The 21,848-nt window shown below is 41.8% G+C and overlaps 1 protein-coding gene across 8 annotated transcripts in view; it reads right to left on the minus strand.

Moving 5' to 3' along the window:
* The window catches only part of LOC118100961 (protocadherin-15), a 133,423-nt gene that overhangs the window by 33,599 nt on the left and 77,976 nt on the right, over positions 1-21,848 (minus strand). For all 8 annotated transcript variants that reach the window (XR_007032321.1, XR_007032320.1, XR_007032318.1 and 5 more), the window contains exons 21-27: positions 21,275-21,394; positions 20,997-21,182; positions 19,966-20,202; positions 18,426-18,542; positions 15,557-15,697; positions 13,186-13,298; positions 440-549 (exon numbers count right to left, since the gene is read on the minus strand). Coding sequence is in view for 4 of the 8 variants with exons in the window: in XM_035146520.2 (XP_035002411.2) it covers positions 440-549; positions 13,186-13,298; positions 15,557-15,697; positions 18,426-18,542; positions 19,966-20,202; positions 20,997-21,182; positions 21,275-21,394 (1,024 nt within the window). In the remaining 4 variants the exon portion in view is untranslated. The remainder of the gene's footprint in view (positions 1-439; positions 550-13,185; positions 13,299-15,556; positions 15,698-18,425; positions 18,543-19,965; positions 20,203-20,996; positions 21,183-21,274; positions 21,395-21,848) is intronic.

Below are 21,848 nucleotides of genomic sequence, written 5' to 3' on the forward strand. Positions count from 1 at the left end.
TGAAGAGAGACAGAGCGGGGGTGAGGGAGTGAGGATGAAAGGCACAGAGCGAAGCATAAGAGAGTAAGGTCAAAGAGGGAGGCAGTGATTCTTTTCTTTCTTGTATATACCAGTTGCATAGTAAGAGGATACTATAGTTTAACAGAGTGACAGGGAGGTAGAGCAGAGAGACGTTTTCAGACTGAATTTGAGGAAGCAGAAAAAGCAACATAATCTGAAACCTATTACTTGGAGTTATTAAAATAGCGACAAAGCGTCCACATCGCGTGACACACCGACAAGAAAGTGAAATGTTCGTTTATTTTGCCGGGTGACAATCGCAGTCAAATGTTCATAACTTAATTGTAAAAACTCACCAGCTACTTTATCAGCAGTCACAGCCAGGCAGTAAAGCCACAGCGCTGCAGCTCTGCATATAAACAGCTCTGAGTATACTCACCTCCCTCGTTGCCTTCAATGATGGAGTACACGATAGTTTGATTGACAGCAGCTGCCACAATGACTCCCACCGGAGTCCCAACATCAGCCTCCTCGCTCACTGGTGCAAACCTGGGAACGGATCAGTCAATCAATATCAACCGATAAGAAAATTAAATATGCAAACGGAGGCTGTGGGCCCACCTCCTCAGGAGGGTCGACTGCAATTTGGCAAGTTAAATACAACTGTGAGTTAAATCTATCAAGCACGTCCAAATGTTTTTTTAGCACTTCATGCTGACTGCTTTTTTCTACCTCGACTTTACCCCCAAATGTTAAATATATTTAAGCAGTGTTCACACGCCAAGAGTATCAGTGTGGGGTAGGTTTCAGAAAAAGGCTGAAAATAGTGAGAGCTACACTGTACATCACTTAAATTTGAGAAAACTAGTTCAATAATCATAGCATAACAAGTAGAGTCAAAGATGTTTAGTTTAGTCATTACAGACAGATTTACTTTTACATCGTTTCAGTTTAAATAATTCACCCTCAGCAGTTCTTTCATTCCACTTGTTAGTTATTCCTGAACTGTTGTGTAGTAACTATTGTAACTTGTTTGTGTTCTTTGATGTTCAAATCGAATGAATAAATCACGCCACACAACAAACAGAGCTGTCCATGGTTCTGAAATAACAGCGCTACGCTTGTGCTGTGGGAAAAGAGAGTGGATCAGATGAAAAACTTCACATACTTAAAAAGAAAATAGTTTCATTACTCTTGTCTCTATGACACTTTTATCTTGGCCAGTAGTTTGGTTGTTTTCTATAGGGGAAATACAATTTTAACTGGGAGGACAGGAAAACAAATTTGGTGAATATCAATAGCTTTCACAAAGAACCTGGGCAAGGGTTTGTTTTTGTCCACCTGCCTCTCGGTCAATCTGCTGCAGGGATTTCCCTGATTTTCTTAAAAAATTTGCCCACTCTCAAAGCCAGTCCAGTCCATTAGGCCAACTGTCACAGCTGGCTAAGCATTATAACAAGGGCTACCAACTGGCTGAGCTATCAAGTAACCATGAGGTGATAAATGGAAGCAAGATGGTGCAGTGTGCACGTGTGTGAGTGTAACTTCAGGCACTGGCAGTAGATTCTCTAACCACATGCTCAACCACAGCTCTGCTCCAAGAAAATATGTAAAAAAAACTTGAGTGAATATAGATTTTATGGATAAATACTCTGTTGAGTGATGCAGTTTAAGTCGCTCTCTGTATATAAAATAGATATTTTTTACCGAACGTTTTGATTTGAATAAACGCTGCCATCAATTTTAATCATTTACGAAAGTGCTTTTCTCATTGTGAAATACAAAATGGCTATAATGAAACTGTGTACTGTGCAGTCTCATCCTGGTCATTAACGTACAGTGAAGAGTTGATGTGAAATAAGAAAAGCGAGGACGGGCTCACAATGGTTGTGGGCAGGATTCAAACATGTGGCGTCATATTTTCATGGTTGGTACTAAACCCCCTCAGCTCCTGAAAGGTTTGTTTTCTGGTGCAATCGCTGGAAAGACAAATATTAGGTAACGACTTATGAGAGGAAGCTTCATGAAGTCAACATGTAAGTGCCCGTGTTGTAATAGATAATGAATCTGCAGCAGCAGCTCATACAAGCTCCATTAATGAATCTGTACATGTTTTGTAGAAGTGCAATAACTTGGAAACATGAAGTAATTGCATCGCCCTCCTCTCGCTATAGTATTCCCTGTTCCTCTTTATCTAATATAAAAATTCTCTGTTTTTCTCCATTTTATTTCCCATTTACACTCACTCCATTCACAGCCGTCTACGTTTCGTTCCTCCTCCACCTTCAGCCAAATCTTCTCCTTTCTCCATCTTTACCTAACCTCCCCCATTCCCTCCTTCCCCTCAGGCTGCTGCTTCCAGCGAACATCCCAGCAGACCTCAGCCCCAATTGTTATCCATTCCTCTATCCTCCGTCTCCACAATGGATCCTTGACAGGCTGAAGGAGCACAGAGGAGATGATGCGCCCCACACACACACACACACACACACACACACACACACACACACACACACACACACACACACACACACACACACACACACACACACACACACACACACACACACACACACACACACACACACACACACAGTACAATCATACCGTTGCACACTAAATTACTCATAGATAGGTCAAACACACATACAGACAAGACTGCACGTGTATAGGACATGTAGTATAGATAAAAACACACCTACACACACACACAGACACACACATTGTCAAGCACCTGTCCCCCCCCCTGGCTCCACATAATCATTGCTGTCCTAACTACAACAAGCTGGGCTGATACTGATAACAACAGAAACACACACAAATACACACAAACTTCCACTACAACTGCTGTGAAGACATTGTGTCGTCTCTTATTAAATTCTCCCGAGGCTGATTCCAACTGAAATGTCGTCATAGTTCTACCATTAACGTTAAAATATTAACCCTAAAGCTCATGAAAGATTAACCTTGAGTCTATTGAAAAACAGTGTGAGTTTTTGTACACACGGGGAAATTGATGGCACACACACACATGAATGTAGACTAAATCTTAACAGGGCTGTGAGAGGGTTCTCAGAGTTGTAGCTTGTGAAGGGAGAGACAGAATAATGGCGACGGTGATAAATGTTGGCACCAATATCCTCGTCTCTCTGGCTCTTTGTCTTATAGCCCCTGTCATTCATTTGTCTCCCTCATTTGTGTTATAACCTGTTTCATTCAGCTCCGTGTCTTCAGGAGACGTCATCTTCCTCCTTTGTCATTATCCTGTCTGTCCCTCCTCACACGCACCGCTGGTTCTCATGCCTCCCTTTTCTCTTACTACGATTCTGTCACTTCTTTTAATCTCTGGCTCTCTCTCCCTGTCTCCTCGTCTGCACAAAACTACAAAATCCTTCCTTTGTGCCGAACACTGCTCTGGTTTTATTGGGCTCTGCCAACGCCTCCTCGTAAAGTCTGTCTTTCTGACATGACAGCCATGTTTGATCCACAGTGTGACACACTGTACTCAGTGTGGGAGGCTGTGCCTGGAAGACAGCAATCAAATAGGTCAAATTCTATCAGCTAACATTAGCAGACTATTTTCATTGTTATCTCAGCTTTGACATACAATTAACCCTGAATGCTACATGAACCATAGGTTTTATCTGTTGACAGATTACTGTAGTTACTTTGTATAAAGTTACTTGGAATGGAAAGCAAGAACAAAAGAACATAGACTGATAGACAAATGGGGTATGAGCACAATGTCGTTTGATTTTCAGCAAATTCGTGTGTATTTGTATCACAGCATTGTTACTGCTGTTTTCCAAAACCTGTAAAAAAAAAAGATCTAATCTTATCTAATATTATAATAGGTTATTCAATTAAAGAATAGATCTTTTGAGAGTTGAAAATCTGATTAAAACGGATTAAGACTAGATTGGCACTCACTGCACATACCTATGCCCAAGAGTCCCCTTAAATTCAATCATGCTGCACCAAATGTCACACACTCATTGATATTAGTCCCCTAAGCTTGCCTGATTTATTTTTTTCTTCAAAATCCATGAATTATTCCCTCGGAAATCAGTGTTAATGACAAAAAAAAAATGCCTAATGTCCTAATATTAAAGAACGGAAATTCATGGGAATGCCCCCTGATCCAGTTCCGCATGAAAATGTAAAGGGTTGTTCCCTGACCTGTACCGCATCCGTCCGCCAAGTTTTGTCCTGTAGTTTTTGCTTAATCTTGCTAACGATCAAACAAACATATATATACCAATCATGAAACAGGCAAGACTGAAAACATTACTTCCTCGGTGGAGGGAACTAAAAGAAAACCTCACACACAAGACATCCATCAGGTTGAGCATCCTCAAACTGATTTCCTCAAACGGCAGCTGATCTGGCAGAATCTTGTGAATTCCTAAATTAAAATCCAAATCTCGGTCAGATCATGTCCCAATAGCTGATTGGAACGGCCACACTGCAGAAAGATGGCTGTCAAACAGACGGAAGAGATGGAAGGAAGTCGGTCCCGGAATGAATCCATGGCGAAAAATGAAAGTGTAAAAAAGGAAAGACAGAATATGTAGGGATGTATATAAGGTGTATATATCACCCTATATATCATCACAACTAGCGGTCAGCAGCCTGAGACGCTGATCTTTCACAGATTCCACCAGACCTACCTGCTCCCACTTCCTCTCCCTTTCCAGAGGTTTGCTAATTGACTGTAGGATTTTCATTGGGCGAGCGTTGAGCGAGGCGTCTAAACTGCCTGGAGTAATCACCTTTGCAGGCGTCCTGCAGTTCGGTAACGGGGGGGGCTTCACTTTTCAGCTAACACGTTCCTGCAAATTTAAAAGAGCTTGTGGAGCCAAGCTGGTCGGAATCCAAACAGTTTTCTGATGAGGCAGGTGTTTTACAGCACCAGCATCGATAAAAACGAGGTTTAGATGTAGATTAGTTTTAATTTAACATAAGAGCAGATGCCTTAGTTAAACTAGTGTGGCGAAGAGCCAATGTTGCTGACTTTATTACAGTTGTCAGGACATGTAACACATCTATTTTTTCCTCTCTTTCATATTTCTGCTCAGCACTGTCTGCATATTCAAAAGTCATCTTTCCGTTCCCTCCATTTTGCCACATTGCTTCACCCACTACGTCGCTCCACTATGTTCTGTCCATCACTCTCTCTGGTGTTACATCTCCCTCTGTATCCCTTAAACAGATTCTGCCGTTGCCGTGTTCACCCAGCGAGCGTGACAGCCTTTATTTCTCCACATCTTCATGTCCCTGTTCTCACTCTATGTTTAAGAGTTTTGTTTTAATTGTCAACTGGAAGTGGAACAACCTTGAATTACTAGTACAAAGAAAACAGCGAGAGATTTTACGGCAATTTTTTCCAATTGGATTACAAGTGAATAATGGACTCTGAGTGTTGGGACTGTTAGGCCTTCATCCAGCTGAAGATACACGAGTATTACTTGAAGTGTTTACTTGTGTCTCAGAGACAATCTGACTACTTCAGGTGAAGACCAACACTTAATGTTTCCCACTTGATGCTCTTGCCATATGAAGTAGCTGCAGTTTCAGACTAGATACATTTTTCTGGACTCTTTCTAGAGTCCAAATGAATGTCTGAGGCAGGTGTAATGAAATACAGGTGATCCTGATGTTTCATGTTCACCAGAAGACGAAGTTACTGTGACCTCCTTAAACGAATCAGTTCATCTGTGAGACCAAGTGAACATTTGTACCAAATTTGAGTTCCTGAAACGTCGCATTCACAAAGTCACAGTGACCTCAACCTTTGACAACCAAAATTTCGAATCACTTTCTTATGTGCAACTGGTTTAAAGAAATTCTCTCCAGGTGTTCTTGAGGTTTCAAGTTCATAAGAAATGGGCACAAAGACGGACAACACGAAAAACACATTTCCTCCAGCCACTAGCTGTCGCCGGCAGGGAAACAAAATGACTCATTCAAAAGCTGCAAGTGCTATTTTGTCTCACAAGCTGTCTGCGTTTGTCTTTAGGCTGCTCTGAACTTTAAAGGCTCACATTTATATTAGTATGCAGTAATTTAAGACATTAATTGGGTCTCTGTGTCAGATTATTCTGGCCAGATTCGTCTTTTTCAGTGTGTCCATTCATTTCATTAATTAAGTCCTACTTGTCTGTGGGAGTATGAAAACCTGCAAATTTGCTCTGTCAGGTAACACGACAGTATATATATATAACTTTATTTTATAAAGTGTCATCACACGTTAAGCATCTTATGTAGACACTACTCATCGAAGCTTCGGAGGGAGACCAACATTAAGTGACGTGGAGAAAAATGAATGAATGAGTAAGTGTGACAGCGGAGCCCCAGCAGACAGCGGTAGTACAACAGCCTGTCCACTGAAACGGGACCAAACAACACATCTCATCGGAGGATCTGGGAAGTAACGTCTACATTTAGGCTCAGCAATGTGCCGCCATGTAAACACATTACGAATCATAGCTTTTCTTCCCCGTGTCTGTGGTCACGCTGCTCTGTGGCTCTTCTTCACCGACTAGAGATCAACGTAATTTCAAGCTCCAGCACAGGACTTAACAGTAGCCGACCTTTCAGAGCAACACACTGTATGTTGTGTAACACCGTCAGCAATCGTTCTGATAGAGGTGTCTGAATTTGAGTTTTTTTATTTCTTTGATCTGTTGGATTTGGAAATTGGATTGCAAACACAATGTAAACTGTCTGTACAGCTGTGAAAGAGATAACCAGCGTCCAGTGGAACAACATGGACCTGTTCAAAAGGGAGGAGGTGAGGGAGGCTGGCTCGTTTCACTAGTGACATTTTGGTTTGAGGTCATGCAAACCTGCAGAAACAGCTGCATGAACTCAAACCACTAAACATCGCAAATGCTTTTTGTAAGAGGTTTATTATTTATCAGACACAACCCACGCATGCATGTATGCAGTTTGATCTGACAGAGCTCTCACCCGCTGCAGCTTTAGTGTCCATGTGGTATTTAATCTCTATAAATAGATTCTGCATGTGAATTTGAGAGCAAAAGAGGCAAAACAGGGGCTGAAATTCATCGGCTATCAGACTTTTCATTCTTCAGCCGTTCATAGAGATGAGGTAAAATTTCATCTGAACCTAAAACACCTAAAAAAAGTATCGCTCAAGATTGGGTGGTATTCAAAAGGTTAAAATACTTTGTACCGTTGAGCTGTTACTGAATATCTGCTGGATAAAGACTCTGTCGCCATCTGTCACCCATCATCCACGTCAACGTCCCCCCAATTAATTAAAATTAGAAGAGTGTAGTGAAGAAGACTCGCACACACGGCAGCAACAACAAAAGAGCAGAGAGGTTAGATATGCAACAGACACGTGTGCTGAGACGTCCGTCCACCTGACTGACTGCTGACTCTGAACATGTCGATCCATCAGGCCAGCAGAACGCTCATGGTGCCAGTGCGCCTGCTTATCAGTCTGACTGAATGTTTGAGTGTCCATCTGCTTCCCTGTTCGAGTCTTAACCTCTTTCTCTGCTTGTTTGCCTCGATCTTCTTCAGTCTGTCAGCCCGTCTGTCACTTTAAAGACCTTTATGTCTGTATGTTGATCTGCCTGTGTACACTTTCTTTACGTGAAACTTTCCCTGTAGTATTTCCTGTGTCCTCTCCCTCCTCTATTTAACTTTGTCTGAATTGCCTCTCTCCACAATCCTCTCCAAACATCTTCCTCTATCTGCCGTTCTTTCTCTCTTCTACACCTCCCTCCTCCTCCTCTCTCTCTCCGTCTCCCGGCTGAAAGTATTTTTATAAATAACACCGTGGTTGTTTGCTGTTTGTTGTCACAGTTGTAACATTGCCAGGAGCATTCCATGTGTACTTGACTGTTTGTGTGCACCAACAGCACAAAGTAACCTGAATGGTTTAGACATTTAGCAGATTCACAGAAATGCACATCGGACGTTCTTGTTTTGACGCACGTTGGGGCGATGACGCATTTATCTCGTAGTCGAGATGTCTAAGGGCTTCTGGGACTTTATTAATTCTGGCAGATAAGGAGGTTTAATTTGAAAGTAGATAGTTTCCAACAGATGAAAGAGGGTGTTGGCTTCATAAACTGACAGTACGTCAGGAAGGAAGGAACAAAAAGAGGGCAGATGTGAAAAGTAGAGAAAAATATTATTTAGATCCAGCATCCGAAAGGGGGAAGTCTCAAAGAATACTGACTGTATATGTGTACCTGCACATATTAAAAAATAAATGATGGTCAGGGATGAGGTAATGTATCAAACGACCATGAATAATTCTGATCCCTTACATGTGATCATTACAAACAGTGGAAGGAAAAAACTGGCAATGTGCTTTTCCTTTTCCTTTCTGGGTTTGAACATTGTTGGAGCACCTCAAGGTTCTACCCTGGTTGCTCTTGTGTTCTTGGCTGTTTCACACTACAGCCATATAAGGTACCGAGTCAGCAGTCTTAAGCTGCACTGGACTCGCAGGACTTGCATGTGTGAACCCAAATATCAGAGTGAGACGCTCCCGTAGTTTCTGTCTGCTGCACCCGGCTGCTCCACCTCTCGCCTGAATAATGCAGAGGATTTGCTGCTGTTGTGAACGCGTCTGTGCAGAGAACCCCCCCGCTGCGTTGTGCATGTGTGAAAGTCAGACTCTGGGTAAACTCCGTAGCCAATTCTCCTGATTCTCCCTGAGGTCACGTCTGAAAACGGCTTAATTGCTGTTGTCCCACGCATGTGAAACACTAAAACAGTCCTGAAGACTGATGAGACCATTGTGTGTCTTAGTTTCTCTATGGCTTAACAATGTCAAGATGGAGAGACGAGGGAGGAGAGGAGAGGCTGCCTGTGATTCTTGAACAGAGCATGTACTGTACATCACTGCAGATACAACCTCATTCATCCACAGACTTTGGTGTGGTGTGATGTCTCTATCGCGGTAATGACGCAAGACAAAGCAACATATTGGCGTCTTTCATCACACAATTTCTTGATTAAAAACGAAGCTTTGATGTTTGGAAGTGTTCAGCTATTAACTCTCTCACCACCTTCTAATTAGATTCATTAAAAAAGTAACAGGCTTTTAGGCATTTTGACAGCGTGGGGTTGGGAAACAGAGGGGGGGGGGGGGGTAGACACCTACATTCACAGATACACAATCACATACAGGCGCGGACACAGTAAACATAAACATAAACATGCACAGGCGGAGGCGGGGGGGGTTTGTAGATTTCAATAATCTTTGAGACGGCAATATTTTCTTTCTGCTCACTTAGACTCATGCTGATAATTGCCACTGGGTGCTGATAACTATTCATGTGTATGTGACACTGACTGCATACTAATGGTGCAGGTGCAGTGCCGGGCCTACAGTGAGAGAGACACTGCTCAGATCGCACACTGCTACTGCTGCTGCTGCTGCTGCTGCTGCTGCAACGACTTAACACACTTCCTCCTTCAAACTTCACATTTTACCAGATGAGAAGAGTAAAAATGCACAGCAGGCTACGGTGCCATGATGATCTGAATCCAAATCATCAAGAGCTCTAATGTCAATACAATCCACTCTGCATTAAAACATCTGTTGGGTTTAATTTAGCTTTTTTATAGCATTTAATACATTGATCAAAATGAAATATTTATCTATAAGGGTTTGTTCTGCAGCACAAAGACTTTGTGTGTTATGTCAGTATCCTCAGCTTTCAGAAGACGTGTACAAGTATAGACAGAATGGATGCAGAGTACGGAAAAGGCGTTTTTTCGTTCAGCATATATGAGCTTTTAATCTAATTTAACCTCTATAGAGTAAAGTTTACATATGTGCAGATAACCAAACAATAATCGGATTTAAAAAGACATTTGGAATTCATGTTATTGAATTAGTGAAACAGTAAATGTATACTTGGGCAAAAAAAGGGCTCCAAAGACTCCCTCGTTTCACCTCCACTCTTTCATTGCAGGAATCAATATCACTAATTCAGCCTCGGCCATGGCTACAAGACGAGTCTGTTAAAAATCACACAAAATCACGCAGCTGCATTAGTAAGCTCTTAAAACCACACAGGCACAATGATTAGCTTTTTATTAAATGAAGCTGGATAATTAATCTAAAGCTGCTCGGCTGCACTCTGTGCGAATACAACAAGGAAATAGAAGAACGAAAACCCCTCTCCCTCTGTCTTTCTGTCAAAATACGACGCACACATGCACCCAAAGACCAAAGAGACACAAGACAAATACACACAGACGGGGACATTTACAGTGCACAAACAGAAAAAAAATGTCTGCATGCATATATTAATGTGAACTGTGTGTTCATTAACAAATACAAAAATACAAACACACAAAGATTTCCAAATAGTGCGCTCTCTCAGACGCACACACGCACACTTGTAGCTGGAGGCGGTGTTACATATTCATAAATGCAATATTATATGGCTGGCTGACATCTCTCTCTCTCTCTCTCTTGCCTCTAACACTTTTCCTAAAAATAGACAGGAGCTTTTTTTTCCTGCCGCGCGTGAAAAGACGAACCTTGACATCTTGAAATCTCGTCTGTAAAGAGGTAAAATATGTCGGTATTGACACTCGTAGTCGTTTGCTCACAAACAAGCCCATTAGCTTAAAGCAGGTTGTGCTCGGGCGTGCGAGTAAAGAGCTCGGAGCACCTGGAGGTAAACACCTGTAAATCGCTTCTATAAAATCTGAAATAAAGGTTGTTGAATTTAATATAGACTGTTGAGTTGTGGCAGAAGTAGCTGGTTCTTGTAGCTGGCTTTTACCCGATGCACGGAAGAGAAGTGTGTCTGCTACGTTAAAGTGAATTCTTAAACGCATACTCTGCATTTAAAACAACAGACAAGAGGGGAGGATATAAAAGAGCGACACAAACTAACACCTTCGCTCTCTCAGACAATCCGGCACCAAAGGGGCACAGCCTTGAGCAAAGCAGACACTTTGAAAGGTTCAGATAAACGGCGTCAATAAGAATCGGATGTCTGACAAATGACGAAACAAGCAAGCAAATGGAAAAACAACTAATCACTGGTGTCACTGAGGGGGACAAATATACGTTTAGGAGGAGCAAGTAAAAAACAGGATGACAAAAGTTGTGGTATCGTAGAAAATAAGCCACATCAAGACAGAAAGATAAGTAAAAAACTTGGTGAAAGACAGATCAAGACAGAGAACGAGTGAGATGATGACGAGAGATTGGCCAATTTCACATTTGACCTCGCACTAACCCGATGTCTGCCCGGCCAATCACAGAAAAGAAAACCTGAGGCGACCCCACGACCACATAAAACAAGCAGCAGCCGGAAGAGTTATAATGATGACTGGAGAGTAAAGGTGTGTCGCCGTGTCTGCAAATGAGGTGAGAGAGTAATTTATTGATGTTGGTTGGGTTTGTAGTGTGTGACCGCCGGGTTTATGGAGAGTTCAAAACAGACGAGTGCGGGGGTATGAGGTGCTCCCACCAAAATATATCACTGCTCCACATCGTTTACAGACGTGAGCTCTGGAAAATGTCCAGAATATTGTGTCTGGATATTTTCCGCAGTTTGCCTTTCACACATAAGGAAATGGCACCTCTTCTTCATTCTGAGATATTTGTTTTCTTTTTCGTGTCTGTTGCATAAATGATATCAAAACGCCTACTGACATTTTACTAGGGGGCTGGCACGTAAAGTTCCAGAAAACTTCCGGAGCAACTGACTCGGACATTTGTGTTTTCACAGAAAAGACGCACTGGAAAGTTTCAGGAAAACATCTGGAGCTCGTGCATGTCTGCAAGCAGCTTTATTGTTTTTTTTTAGATCTTCTGTAGAAACACAATGCAGCTAGAAAACATAGGAAATGCTTCTGTTTCAGGTTGAAGAAAAGCATCAGCATTTCAATTTAATCTTCCGTAAACACTTGAAAATCCACTTGTGCTATAAGAAGTCAGAGGATAATACTTGCATCCACCAGGCCACCAATTACAAGGAGTGGCTCGATCCTTTATGCGTTTTACATTAGTTCAGGTCAATTAATATGGGTATGTTTAGCATTGCTGTTGTTGCATTAATTAAATCCCTAATTTCATCTCCTCAGTCTTATCACACAGTGAAAGAGAAAAGTTTTCTCACAGCTAACGTATCGTTGTTATTTGCCACAAAGAAGAACCCACAGACTTCCTGTCTCCTGCTGGTTTATGATCTACATATCACTGGTGGGTGAGTGTTTGTTTCTGCTAATGAGTTTCCAGCAGAAGGTGGAAAGTGTGCGGCTGCGGCGAAAAAATCTGACACTATGCTACTTATTTGTTTTGAATGGAACTTACAGTCGTTTAATTAAAAACTTGCCAAAGTTCATACCTATTATTTTTAGTCCTTACTGGGATCTCATTACACTAAAGCACACGATTTGAGTGGAAATGGAAAGTGAATTGTAGGAGCAAACATGAATCCTGCTGTTCACACTAAGCACCTTCTGTGTTATTGTCTGTGAACGTAAGAGCTGGAAAACCTGTCAGCCGCTGCTCTGAAGTTTGATTTCGCGAGACTCTATATTTTCAATGCTTCACACTGAAATACTGTAGAAGCATGAAGTGCTCTTTGCTTTGATAGATTCTGTGCTTTGAACGATAAACCTTCTCCATATTTAATTCAGACTAATATTAATCCCAATCATTAATTGAGCAGATGAAAGACACATCTTCTGTTTTTATCTGCATGAGCCACTGGGCAACACCCAAAGTTCAAGATGCTTTCATTGATGTTTCGCTCGTGTGTGTGTTTCTCTCTGACTCCATACGATTGCTGCTCACGCAACATATGATCATAAATTCTCTGGGTTTGTCTGATGGATGATGGAATTGCCATTTGTTAGATTCATGTAAACACTAGCATGGGTGCGTGAAAAACATTTGTAAGTATACTGCATCTAAATAGGATAAATTGTGTACTGTTAAAATTATTGTGAGCAATAATAAAGGAAATATCAGTTCCAGATACCTTTAAGTGAAAATATAGGATATTTCTACAACAATCTATAAACAGTAGCTGGAAAATGTGTGTTTTCCTCCCCCAGTGATCGAACAAGCCCTCTGAGACTGTTATTGTCTGCTGCTCTTACTTTTACAACCAATAAGAACAGCTGTTGTCACATCAACCACAGCTTAAGTTTTAATCCTACCTGTATTCTTCCTGGGTGAACACAGGAATGACGGAGGGCTGGAGGACTGTGATCTCCACCAGAGTTGTGTTCTCCTTCAAAGGCTCGCCATCGTCGTAGGCCACCACCACCAGCTGTCAGTCACACACACACAAACACACAAGTAAAAACAGTCAAAACAACATGCAACACAACTGTCTCGTGTTGTTAACTTTTCTCTTTGTAAAGAGAACAGTCCAAAACCTGTAGTGGTGGGAGTAGCTATCTACTCGGCTAATTACTGCACATGCACGGCCAATAAGAGGTCACAAATAAATGTCTGCACATTTTTTGTTTCCCCACCATCTTAAATCGTATAATTTGCAAGGGAATAGCAGGGCAGGATGAGTGTGTGTCCCACTGGTGAGCCTATTTGTTCCTGCTTAGCTTCTCTTCTTCATCTAATTGGGGGGGTAACCACTGTTAACTGGACCCAGGGGAGTCCTAATGAAGGCCAAACGTATATCAACACGGTGACATATTTCGTTTTCTCCCTCTTATTTAGCCAGGAAGGCGTCACTGATACTGCCTTGCCCTCCTTTATATTCACACCGCGACTCCCAATTAGGCCAGAAACCGAATAAATGCGCAGATAACTCTTGAACTGCTGGAGAGACGTACAAACTCTGAGGTGAATTGCCTTGCTCAGGAGCTCAATGCCTTGAATTGGCTGCTTTCTAGTATCAAAGCGATTGCTATAGCGCGTTCTGACCTGCTGTAAACGTTTAGCCACTTCAACCTGTCATGCCTTTATAATGCGACTGCAATCAGGCAGCCTTGGTGTCAGTGAGATTTATCCGACTGTGAATCTGTCGTTGTGATAAAAACTGGTTCCTCAGACGGTGTTTATGTCGCAATCCAAAAAACTGTAAGCGGCGTTGAGCTGATTCATTTTGTTTGAGTTATGGGGAGCAAACGAGGTAGAATGAGTCCCATGAGGGACATCTTCAGAGGACGCCGAATCCTTGTTGTGTTAATTAAAGCCCAGTGAAAAAGACAAAATTAGCATGGCCCAAAGCTGCTGCACGGGAAAGAGGTAGTTTTGCAACTAACAAGCTGGTGCGGTACACTTCGCACAGCGGATGGGGGATTTCGGCTTCACACAGAGACACCTCTACGTACACAAATGCCGAGATTAATGATCAAAGACGTTCTTAATGACTCAATTCATGTGATGTCGTCCCAAACCTCCACCGACTAAACACCAGAATCCCCCAAAAAAGCACTGAAGCAGAACAGATGAGTCTTCTCCTGTAATGATGTCTCCACTGAACTGCCAATGTTTACAGTTGGAACAGATCACTCTGATGGATTGGGAACTACAACAAGTGAGGCTGCGTTACAGTATTTACATTGAGTAATACAGTAGACCCACAGCCACGCAGTTATATTCAATACATCCAATATATTAGTCTGTTGGGAAGTTAACATCTTTCCAGGGGGAGAATCTTTCACCTTCTGTTTCATCGCTGTTTTACAACATCTTATAAAGCAAAGGGGGGGAATGCTGTACTGCAAAAAGTTTAACAAAACAGAGCTGAGGCTGCAAAAGGCATCGAATTCTGCTCAGTGTCATGTACATGCAACTGAGACACAGGCCCCCGGGTTCTGCATGGTGTGCGACCAGTTGTCCGCAAGTTCAATTAAAGGCAGATCTTCTCTTCACACAGTTAAACTTTAAGACTCTGGCAATGCCCAGAGTCTTAAAGTTTGTGATTGAATAGTGGAACTACAAAAAGTAAACGAGAGGAAAGTGACCATGCTGTGTTGCCTAATTCCTTTTTTTCTATTTTACCCCCCTGGAAATCATCTTGCATCCTTTTAGAGTCATCATGTGACCTCTGTGGTGGTGGCAGACCCGAACATCTCACCTCTTTCCTGTTTTATTTTGAAATCACACACCGAATGTGTCACATGAACAGACTCTCTACCAAGATGGACGAAATTAAGCTTCCCCAAAAGGGAGTTTTGTAGTTTTTGTTTGTTCAAGTGCTTTTAATTCGTTTTTTGATGTTATAAAAATGATGTTTGACAGCTTTACGTTGAGTTTGCTGAATATTTCTTATCCTGTTTACCTTCTTTTTGCCTCCCTTCCCTGTCCCTGACTTTTTCTGCCTGTTTTTGTTTGATTTTGGATTTCTGCCCGCTCCCCGTCGGACTTGTTTGCCTTTCTGGACTCATCCCTCCAGTATTGACTCTTGCCTCCTCCCTCTCAAATAAATCACTGAGCTGCTTAAGATTTGTCTCTGCTTCTGCATTCAGCTCCTTTTCCCTGTGCTCCTGCTGCTACATACATAATGCACATCAGGAATTACTTGGAAGTTAAAGTGTGTGTGTGTTTTTGCATACTCACATTGAACTTCAGGTTGGGCTCCTCATTGAGGTTCACTCTGGTAACCACATGTCCTGTGTGTTCGTCCACATCAAATATACTGGCAGAGTATGGATACGCGTCCTGGTCCACTTTATATCGCACTAGACCTGCCGGGGTGCCCTGCAAAGACAGTGAGGTATATTGGGATGACAGAGTTAGATGAGTGTTGCATTATGGGACGACGTGTGGTTTCTAGAAAAAAAAAGTCATTCTCATGATTATTTTTTTGCAGAGCAGCTTCAAATTAAAACAGACAGTTACAGCATTTAATATCCAAAGCAATTAGTTTGGACCCAAATGTCAAATAGCGTCTCCTTGTCCATATGCTCATCAGGCACACACACACACCACACACCACACACGCACACAGAAAAACACACACACACACACACACACACACCACACACGCACACAGAAAAACACACACACACACACACACACACACACACACACACACACACACACACACACACACACACACACACACACACACACACACACACACGGGGAGTCGATGAGGTCCAAGTTTAGGGACTGTAATGATGGTGAATTAACCTCTCGAGTGTTATCGATAATGAGCTGCAATCAGTTAATGAGTATAATTTGATTGAAAATGTCAGGAAATACATAAAATCATATTTGACATAGTCGGGCACATAGGGTAACACTCTGTGAGAGTAATTCCACAGTTTGCATTAATTAGTACAAATATCCCAAGGACGAGGAAATAAATCAACCCCCCCCTTCTCTCCCTCTCCTTTCTTGCTGTTTCTCTGCTTTTCTAATCTAAAACAATATAAATACATCATTACAAAAATAATAGCACCTGTTTTGAAGTAACCAGACAGTGTGATTTAGAAGTCGTCCTCTACATCTACAGTCCTCAGGCTCAGGCAAGTTAAACCCAGCACAGGTTTGAAGGGTACATGCTACATTAAAACCTTATGCTTTCTTATAATTTTGTGCTAAAACTAATAGTAAGTAGATAAGAAGGTCATTACCAGGCAGCATTTTATTTATTAAACACGAGATTGTGGTGATATAACTTCAAGAACACTTTATACATCAACAGTATATCTGAAAGGAGGGGTCACTCTCCGACATTAGTTCTTGTTCCATTTCTATTTTTCATATATTTTCTTACATTTATAAGTATTGCATGTTTGCTTATTGTTTCTTTAATGATGTCTGTTTTTGAATGCCAACTTGCTGAGTTTTCTTATCTTATCTTGACATTTTGCTGGTGTATCGCCATTTACTGCAATTAAACAATTTTTCATTCCACCTCTACTTTTTGTTCCTGCCCTTTTTTTGTCATTGGGTGAGCGACTCTCTCCACATGTCACAGGCTTTTTCGTGATTAATGAATAAAAAATGCTGTTACAGGAACCAGAGACAAGTGCCACTTAGCTCCATTGTCAGGAAATAGAAAGGCACCGAAGGTTAACAGAGAGGTCACTGAGCTCACATTTTCCATTAAGACTCACTTATTTTACTGCATCGCGACTATTAGCGTTGCAGTGTCAGGGTCGTGTTACGAGTTTGTCCAGAAACTGCATTCAACGCAAACTTTAAAAAAAGTTATTTTAGTAAAAATCTTAAACTTCCTCTTTAACAGTCATTTAACTTCTGAGTGTAGCAGCTCTGCCATTGTCACCTTTCATTAAATAATAACTCACAGTGAGTCAGCAAAACTTCACACTGATAAATTCCCAATGATTTTTACTTTACGGCTAAATTTTGGATCTGAAGGGTGAAAATGACACATGGTTGCAAATATCATTTATACCCTTCAGGTCTGGAAATATATATAATATATGTTATATATATAGAGAGAGCATATGGGGCTGTTGAGCTGCTCTCTAATGTCTTGTTACAGCACTGGGATACGGCTTGGACAGAATAATGTTGGTTTTCACCCATGAGAGTTTAACTTGATGCTCGAACCTCAAGTCTGAACCGATTCTGCTGATGTAGGAAGACAGCGAGCACATTAGTCAAAAGAACACGGGGCTTTTAAAGAGGCTCAGGGGCAACATCGCTGGTTTAGAAGATCTCACACGCAAGACAGTGAGAGTGACAAATAAGACCACGGCTCCTTGAGCAGCAGCACAAATAAAGATACTAACACATTTCTTTGTCATAAATATTTACAGGATCCAGGGATTAACCGTTCAGTAAAAATCACTAATTTGCCGGTTGGTTGTCTTTTGTTTCCAGTGAGAACAAGAGCTATTATTCACAGTCACGGCCATTCAGATCTGCATCTAAATAAAAGGCTGTGTGACTCAGCAAATCCTCATTAGAGACGATCACACACTGTCCTCGTGTTGACCCCCTGTCCTTCTCAACTTGGGTTGAACCACACCTGAGGGTCTGATAAACAGCAGAATCTGTAGGCGAGGGACAAGACTTGACTGGTTTCCATTTCTAGTTTGAAGAATCTCAAATGCATCCGCTTTTTAATCAACCTGCATCCATCCACATAGCTTTTAATAGAGATTAGCCAAAGCGTCGTCTGGACCTAAAACACCTATAAATAAGAATCACTGGAAGAACTATAATATTTGCCGTTGACCCCAGAGGCTAATTTGTTGTCGGATGAAAGCGATGGGCTCCGAGATTGACCTTCGTTTTACAGCAGAGCAGATTGAGCCAGTTTGTGTAATGAAGATGTTTAAAGTTAAAAGCCCAGTTGAGATAACACAAAGTGGCCCAAGATAAAAAAAGAAACACATTCAGTACACACACACACACACACACACGAGACGAGCATTGTTATCCTGCGTCTCTCCCTCATGTAATTTGGGAACAGTTTGATGGAGCAGCAGCAGCTGGAAATGCTCACCGCAGGGTCAGAGTCGTTGGCCGTCACTGTGGTCACGATGGTTCCCTTGACAGCGTTCGGGGCGACCATGCCTCGGTACGCTGACTGGCTGAATACCGGAGGAAAGTCATTCATGTCCTGGAGAGAGATAAACACACGCAGTATTTATAAGCACTGGGAATGTATCAGGCACAATGTCTGTTTTATTTATCTATTATCAGTACGTCCTAATTCATCCAATATGAGCAACAATCCTAAAATCTGTTTACACCGTATTAATTTACTCATTATGTTCAATTTAATTTAATATCCCCATGTACTGACCTAGTTATTCTTTTACTTGTTATTAAAAGCATTTATAGAGAGCTTTTATAAGTACTTGGGAATCCATAGCATTCCTGAGCTGCCTGCAATGTTCATTTCATTCAACTGTGCACTTGTGTGGTGTGAATGAAAATAAAATTAATATTGAATTTAAAGTAAAAAAAAGACTGTTTCATCTTTCTGGTAAATGCCAGTAGCACAATAATCCTGTGCAACCTGATTTTGTAGGTTTTGCTGTGATTACTCTGATTCTTAAATTTAACTTTCTCTCCTCAGTCACATGAAATGACTCACTAAAGCGTTTTGGAACATCTGGCTTCCACAAAAGGAGAAAAACACAACAGCTGTTTATTGTTGTAAAGACCTGAAATCCAGCTAACACAACCCCTGAGCCCACAAACATGTGCTTACACCGACTTAAGACAATTTGAGGATTTGGGGAAGAAGAATCAACAGCAGCAGTGTGATAAAAAACAAACAGTCAGGAAAACCTCTTCTTATTTATTCTTTTTGTTTTTTAATCACAGCAGGTGTCAGCAGCACCAGAAAACTGCAGCAGTTTTAAAAAGAGAGGACACCAGAGAAGAAGAGTTTTAAATCTTTTCCCCCACAGAATGTCTGAATGACAGATTTGTCTCATTGAGACACAGAGGGTAAAAAAACAAAGTGAACAAAGATGGAGTGAAGAGGACAGCGTTTGTCAGATTATTGCTCTCTAAGCTTCCCCGACAAGTGATGAATGCACTGTAGCTTCTCCACAGATGTAGCGCTTGTGCTAATGCATGCAAAAACACTGGTGTGGTTACATCAGGATCACTCACAGACAACCCTCTCCAGCAGCAGCAAGGGGGGGGGGTGAAGGCAGAGAGTGCAAAGGTTCAAACACGCTACTATGAAAATACTATATTTGCTCATGATGAGGGAGAGGTTCTCGATCATTTCAGTGGGTGGAAACTTTTCACGGATCGAAATTTGAGAACCGCTGTGTTAAGGTGATGTGTTTCCTTGCCTGTGGTCTGTAGAAGTCGGGGCACAGGCAGATTATGAAAAGAGTAAAGAAGTAAAGTGAATTACAAGATTACAATGTTGAGGAGCTTCCGTTTTCATTTGCATCTCTATTCTTGGAGGCAGTGGACAAGAAGAAGAGGAATTCCAGTGGCTGGTTTCACAGCTGGTTAACTTCCTAAGGCAGATCTCCCTGGAACTGAAAACCCACTGGAAACCCCCACACACTCACTATGATCGTGACGGTAACGGAGGCGAGTCCAGGAGGCATGGTCCCCTCTCTATCCAGGGCCTCCACGGTGAACATGTACGTGGGCTCGGAGTCCTTCAGCGCCTCGTAGTCCAGGACCTTCAGAACTGAGAGCTCCCCGGTCCCTGGGTCGACGCGGAAAAGCCGAGTGATCTCCGGGTCCAGGCCTTCGCTTCTGATGCGATACGTGAGGTTGGAGTCGAGGTCGGCATCTATCGCCTGCAAAGAGAAAAAGAGAGAAGTGAGTCAGATAATTGGGAAGAAAGAAATATCATCGCTTTCATGGCAATCTGAATTTTTCATATTTGCCAGAAGGATGAGATCCTACATGTTGGAGCTAATGAAAGACTGTGGGGCAGTGTCATGTGTCTCTGAAACGCTCGTGGTAGAAACCTTTTTATCCAACTGGTGCTCGGGACATGGTTTTTCCTTCTGTAACTACTTCACCACTCAGCTTGAGGGAAAAGCCAATTTCACTGTTTTACATTCTTCTACAACTCACATGTTTTTTTAAGTGATGTTAAATTTACATTTCTGACTTTTTACGATATTACCACTGCCGGCTGGTTTATAAAAAAGAAACCAACTTGGGCATTTCAAAGCACATGTAGTCCTCAGCTCTAAGAAGAATACGATAATGAGTCTTATTGGCTGGATTCAGGAAACAAATGTATGATTCAAAATACTTGTATTAGACTGAATTCAAGGTTTTGGTCTTGACAAATTAAAGACAACAGGATGTGTATTCCCTTTTTTATACAAAAAAGATGCTTTGCATATATATATATATATAACGATAGATATATATAGTTTTATTCACATGTTTGTATAGCAAATGAATAGCATTTTTAACCATTGTAACCATGAAACTAATTAGCCAACACATTTGACTAAATCAAGCTAAAATCAGCCAATATATCAGATTTACTTCTTTATAACCTGGTTCTAAAATATTACAATATTAACTGCTAAATGAATTGCAAATGGACGCATCCTTCCATCCACGCACTCACCTTTAACTGTAATATGACTGAGTCTTTGGGGCTGTTCTCCGGTAGGTTGACATTGTAGGTTTGTTGGGTGAACACCGGGATGTTATCGTCCACGTCCAGAACGGTGACGGACAGAGTTAACCTGGATCGCCGGGGGTCCACCGAACCGTCCCAGGCTTCAACGATCAGAAAGTAGTGACCTTTCACCTTTGAGAGGACGGAGATTCACGGTCAAACAACAACAAGACTACAGCTGTGAAAAATATGACATTTTAAATACATGTACAATTTGCTCTGACCTCCCTGTCCAGCGGCACCGTGGTTCTGATCGCTCCGGTGGCGTTGATGGAAAAGAGCTTCTGGTGGTTGACGAGCCGATAGTGGACCTGACCACTAGAGCCCAGATCGGGGTCTGTAGCCTAAACGCAGACGATAAGAAGGGAGGATATTCAGAATGCATATAACTGAGCTGAACTTCCCAAAGTCAAGCTAAACGTGTGTGTGTGTGACTGAAGCGTTCGCATTTCTCGTTAACATTTACAAAGCTTTAGTTCTCAAATATTTGGACGTTTAATTAAATGTGTTGTGAGTGAGTGTGTGTGTTTGAGAGAGATACTGAGAAATGACAAGAACATAATCAGCACACACTTAGAACTCTGGGAACCTTCATCAAATTGGTTTTCATCCACAATGAGTTACAATCTCTGACCTTTTGGCCTTTGACAGTTACTTACTATGCACTATACACTCTCTTATTAAGATTCAGCAAAGATAGCAACTCCCTTTGTTTAGCTCTCCCATGTTGCTCCCGTCTGGAGGTTTCATACAAACGCCTCTCACTTTCTCACCTTGTCTTTCTTTGACAAGGTGAAA

This window comes from Hippoglossus stenolepis, chromosome 21, assembly GCF_022539355.2.
Source record: "Hippoglossus stenolepis isolate QCI-W04-F060 chromosome 21, HSTE1.2, whole genome shotgun sequence".
In the NCBI taxonomy this organism is placed as follows: Eukaryota; Metazoa; Chordata; class Actinopteri; order Pleuronectiformes; family Pleuronectidae; genus Hippoglossus; species Hippoglossus stenolepis.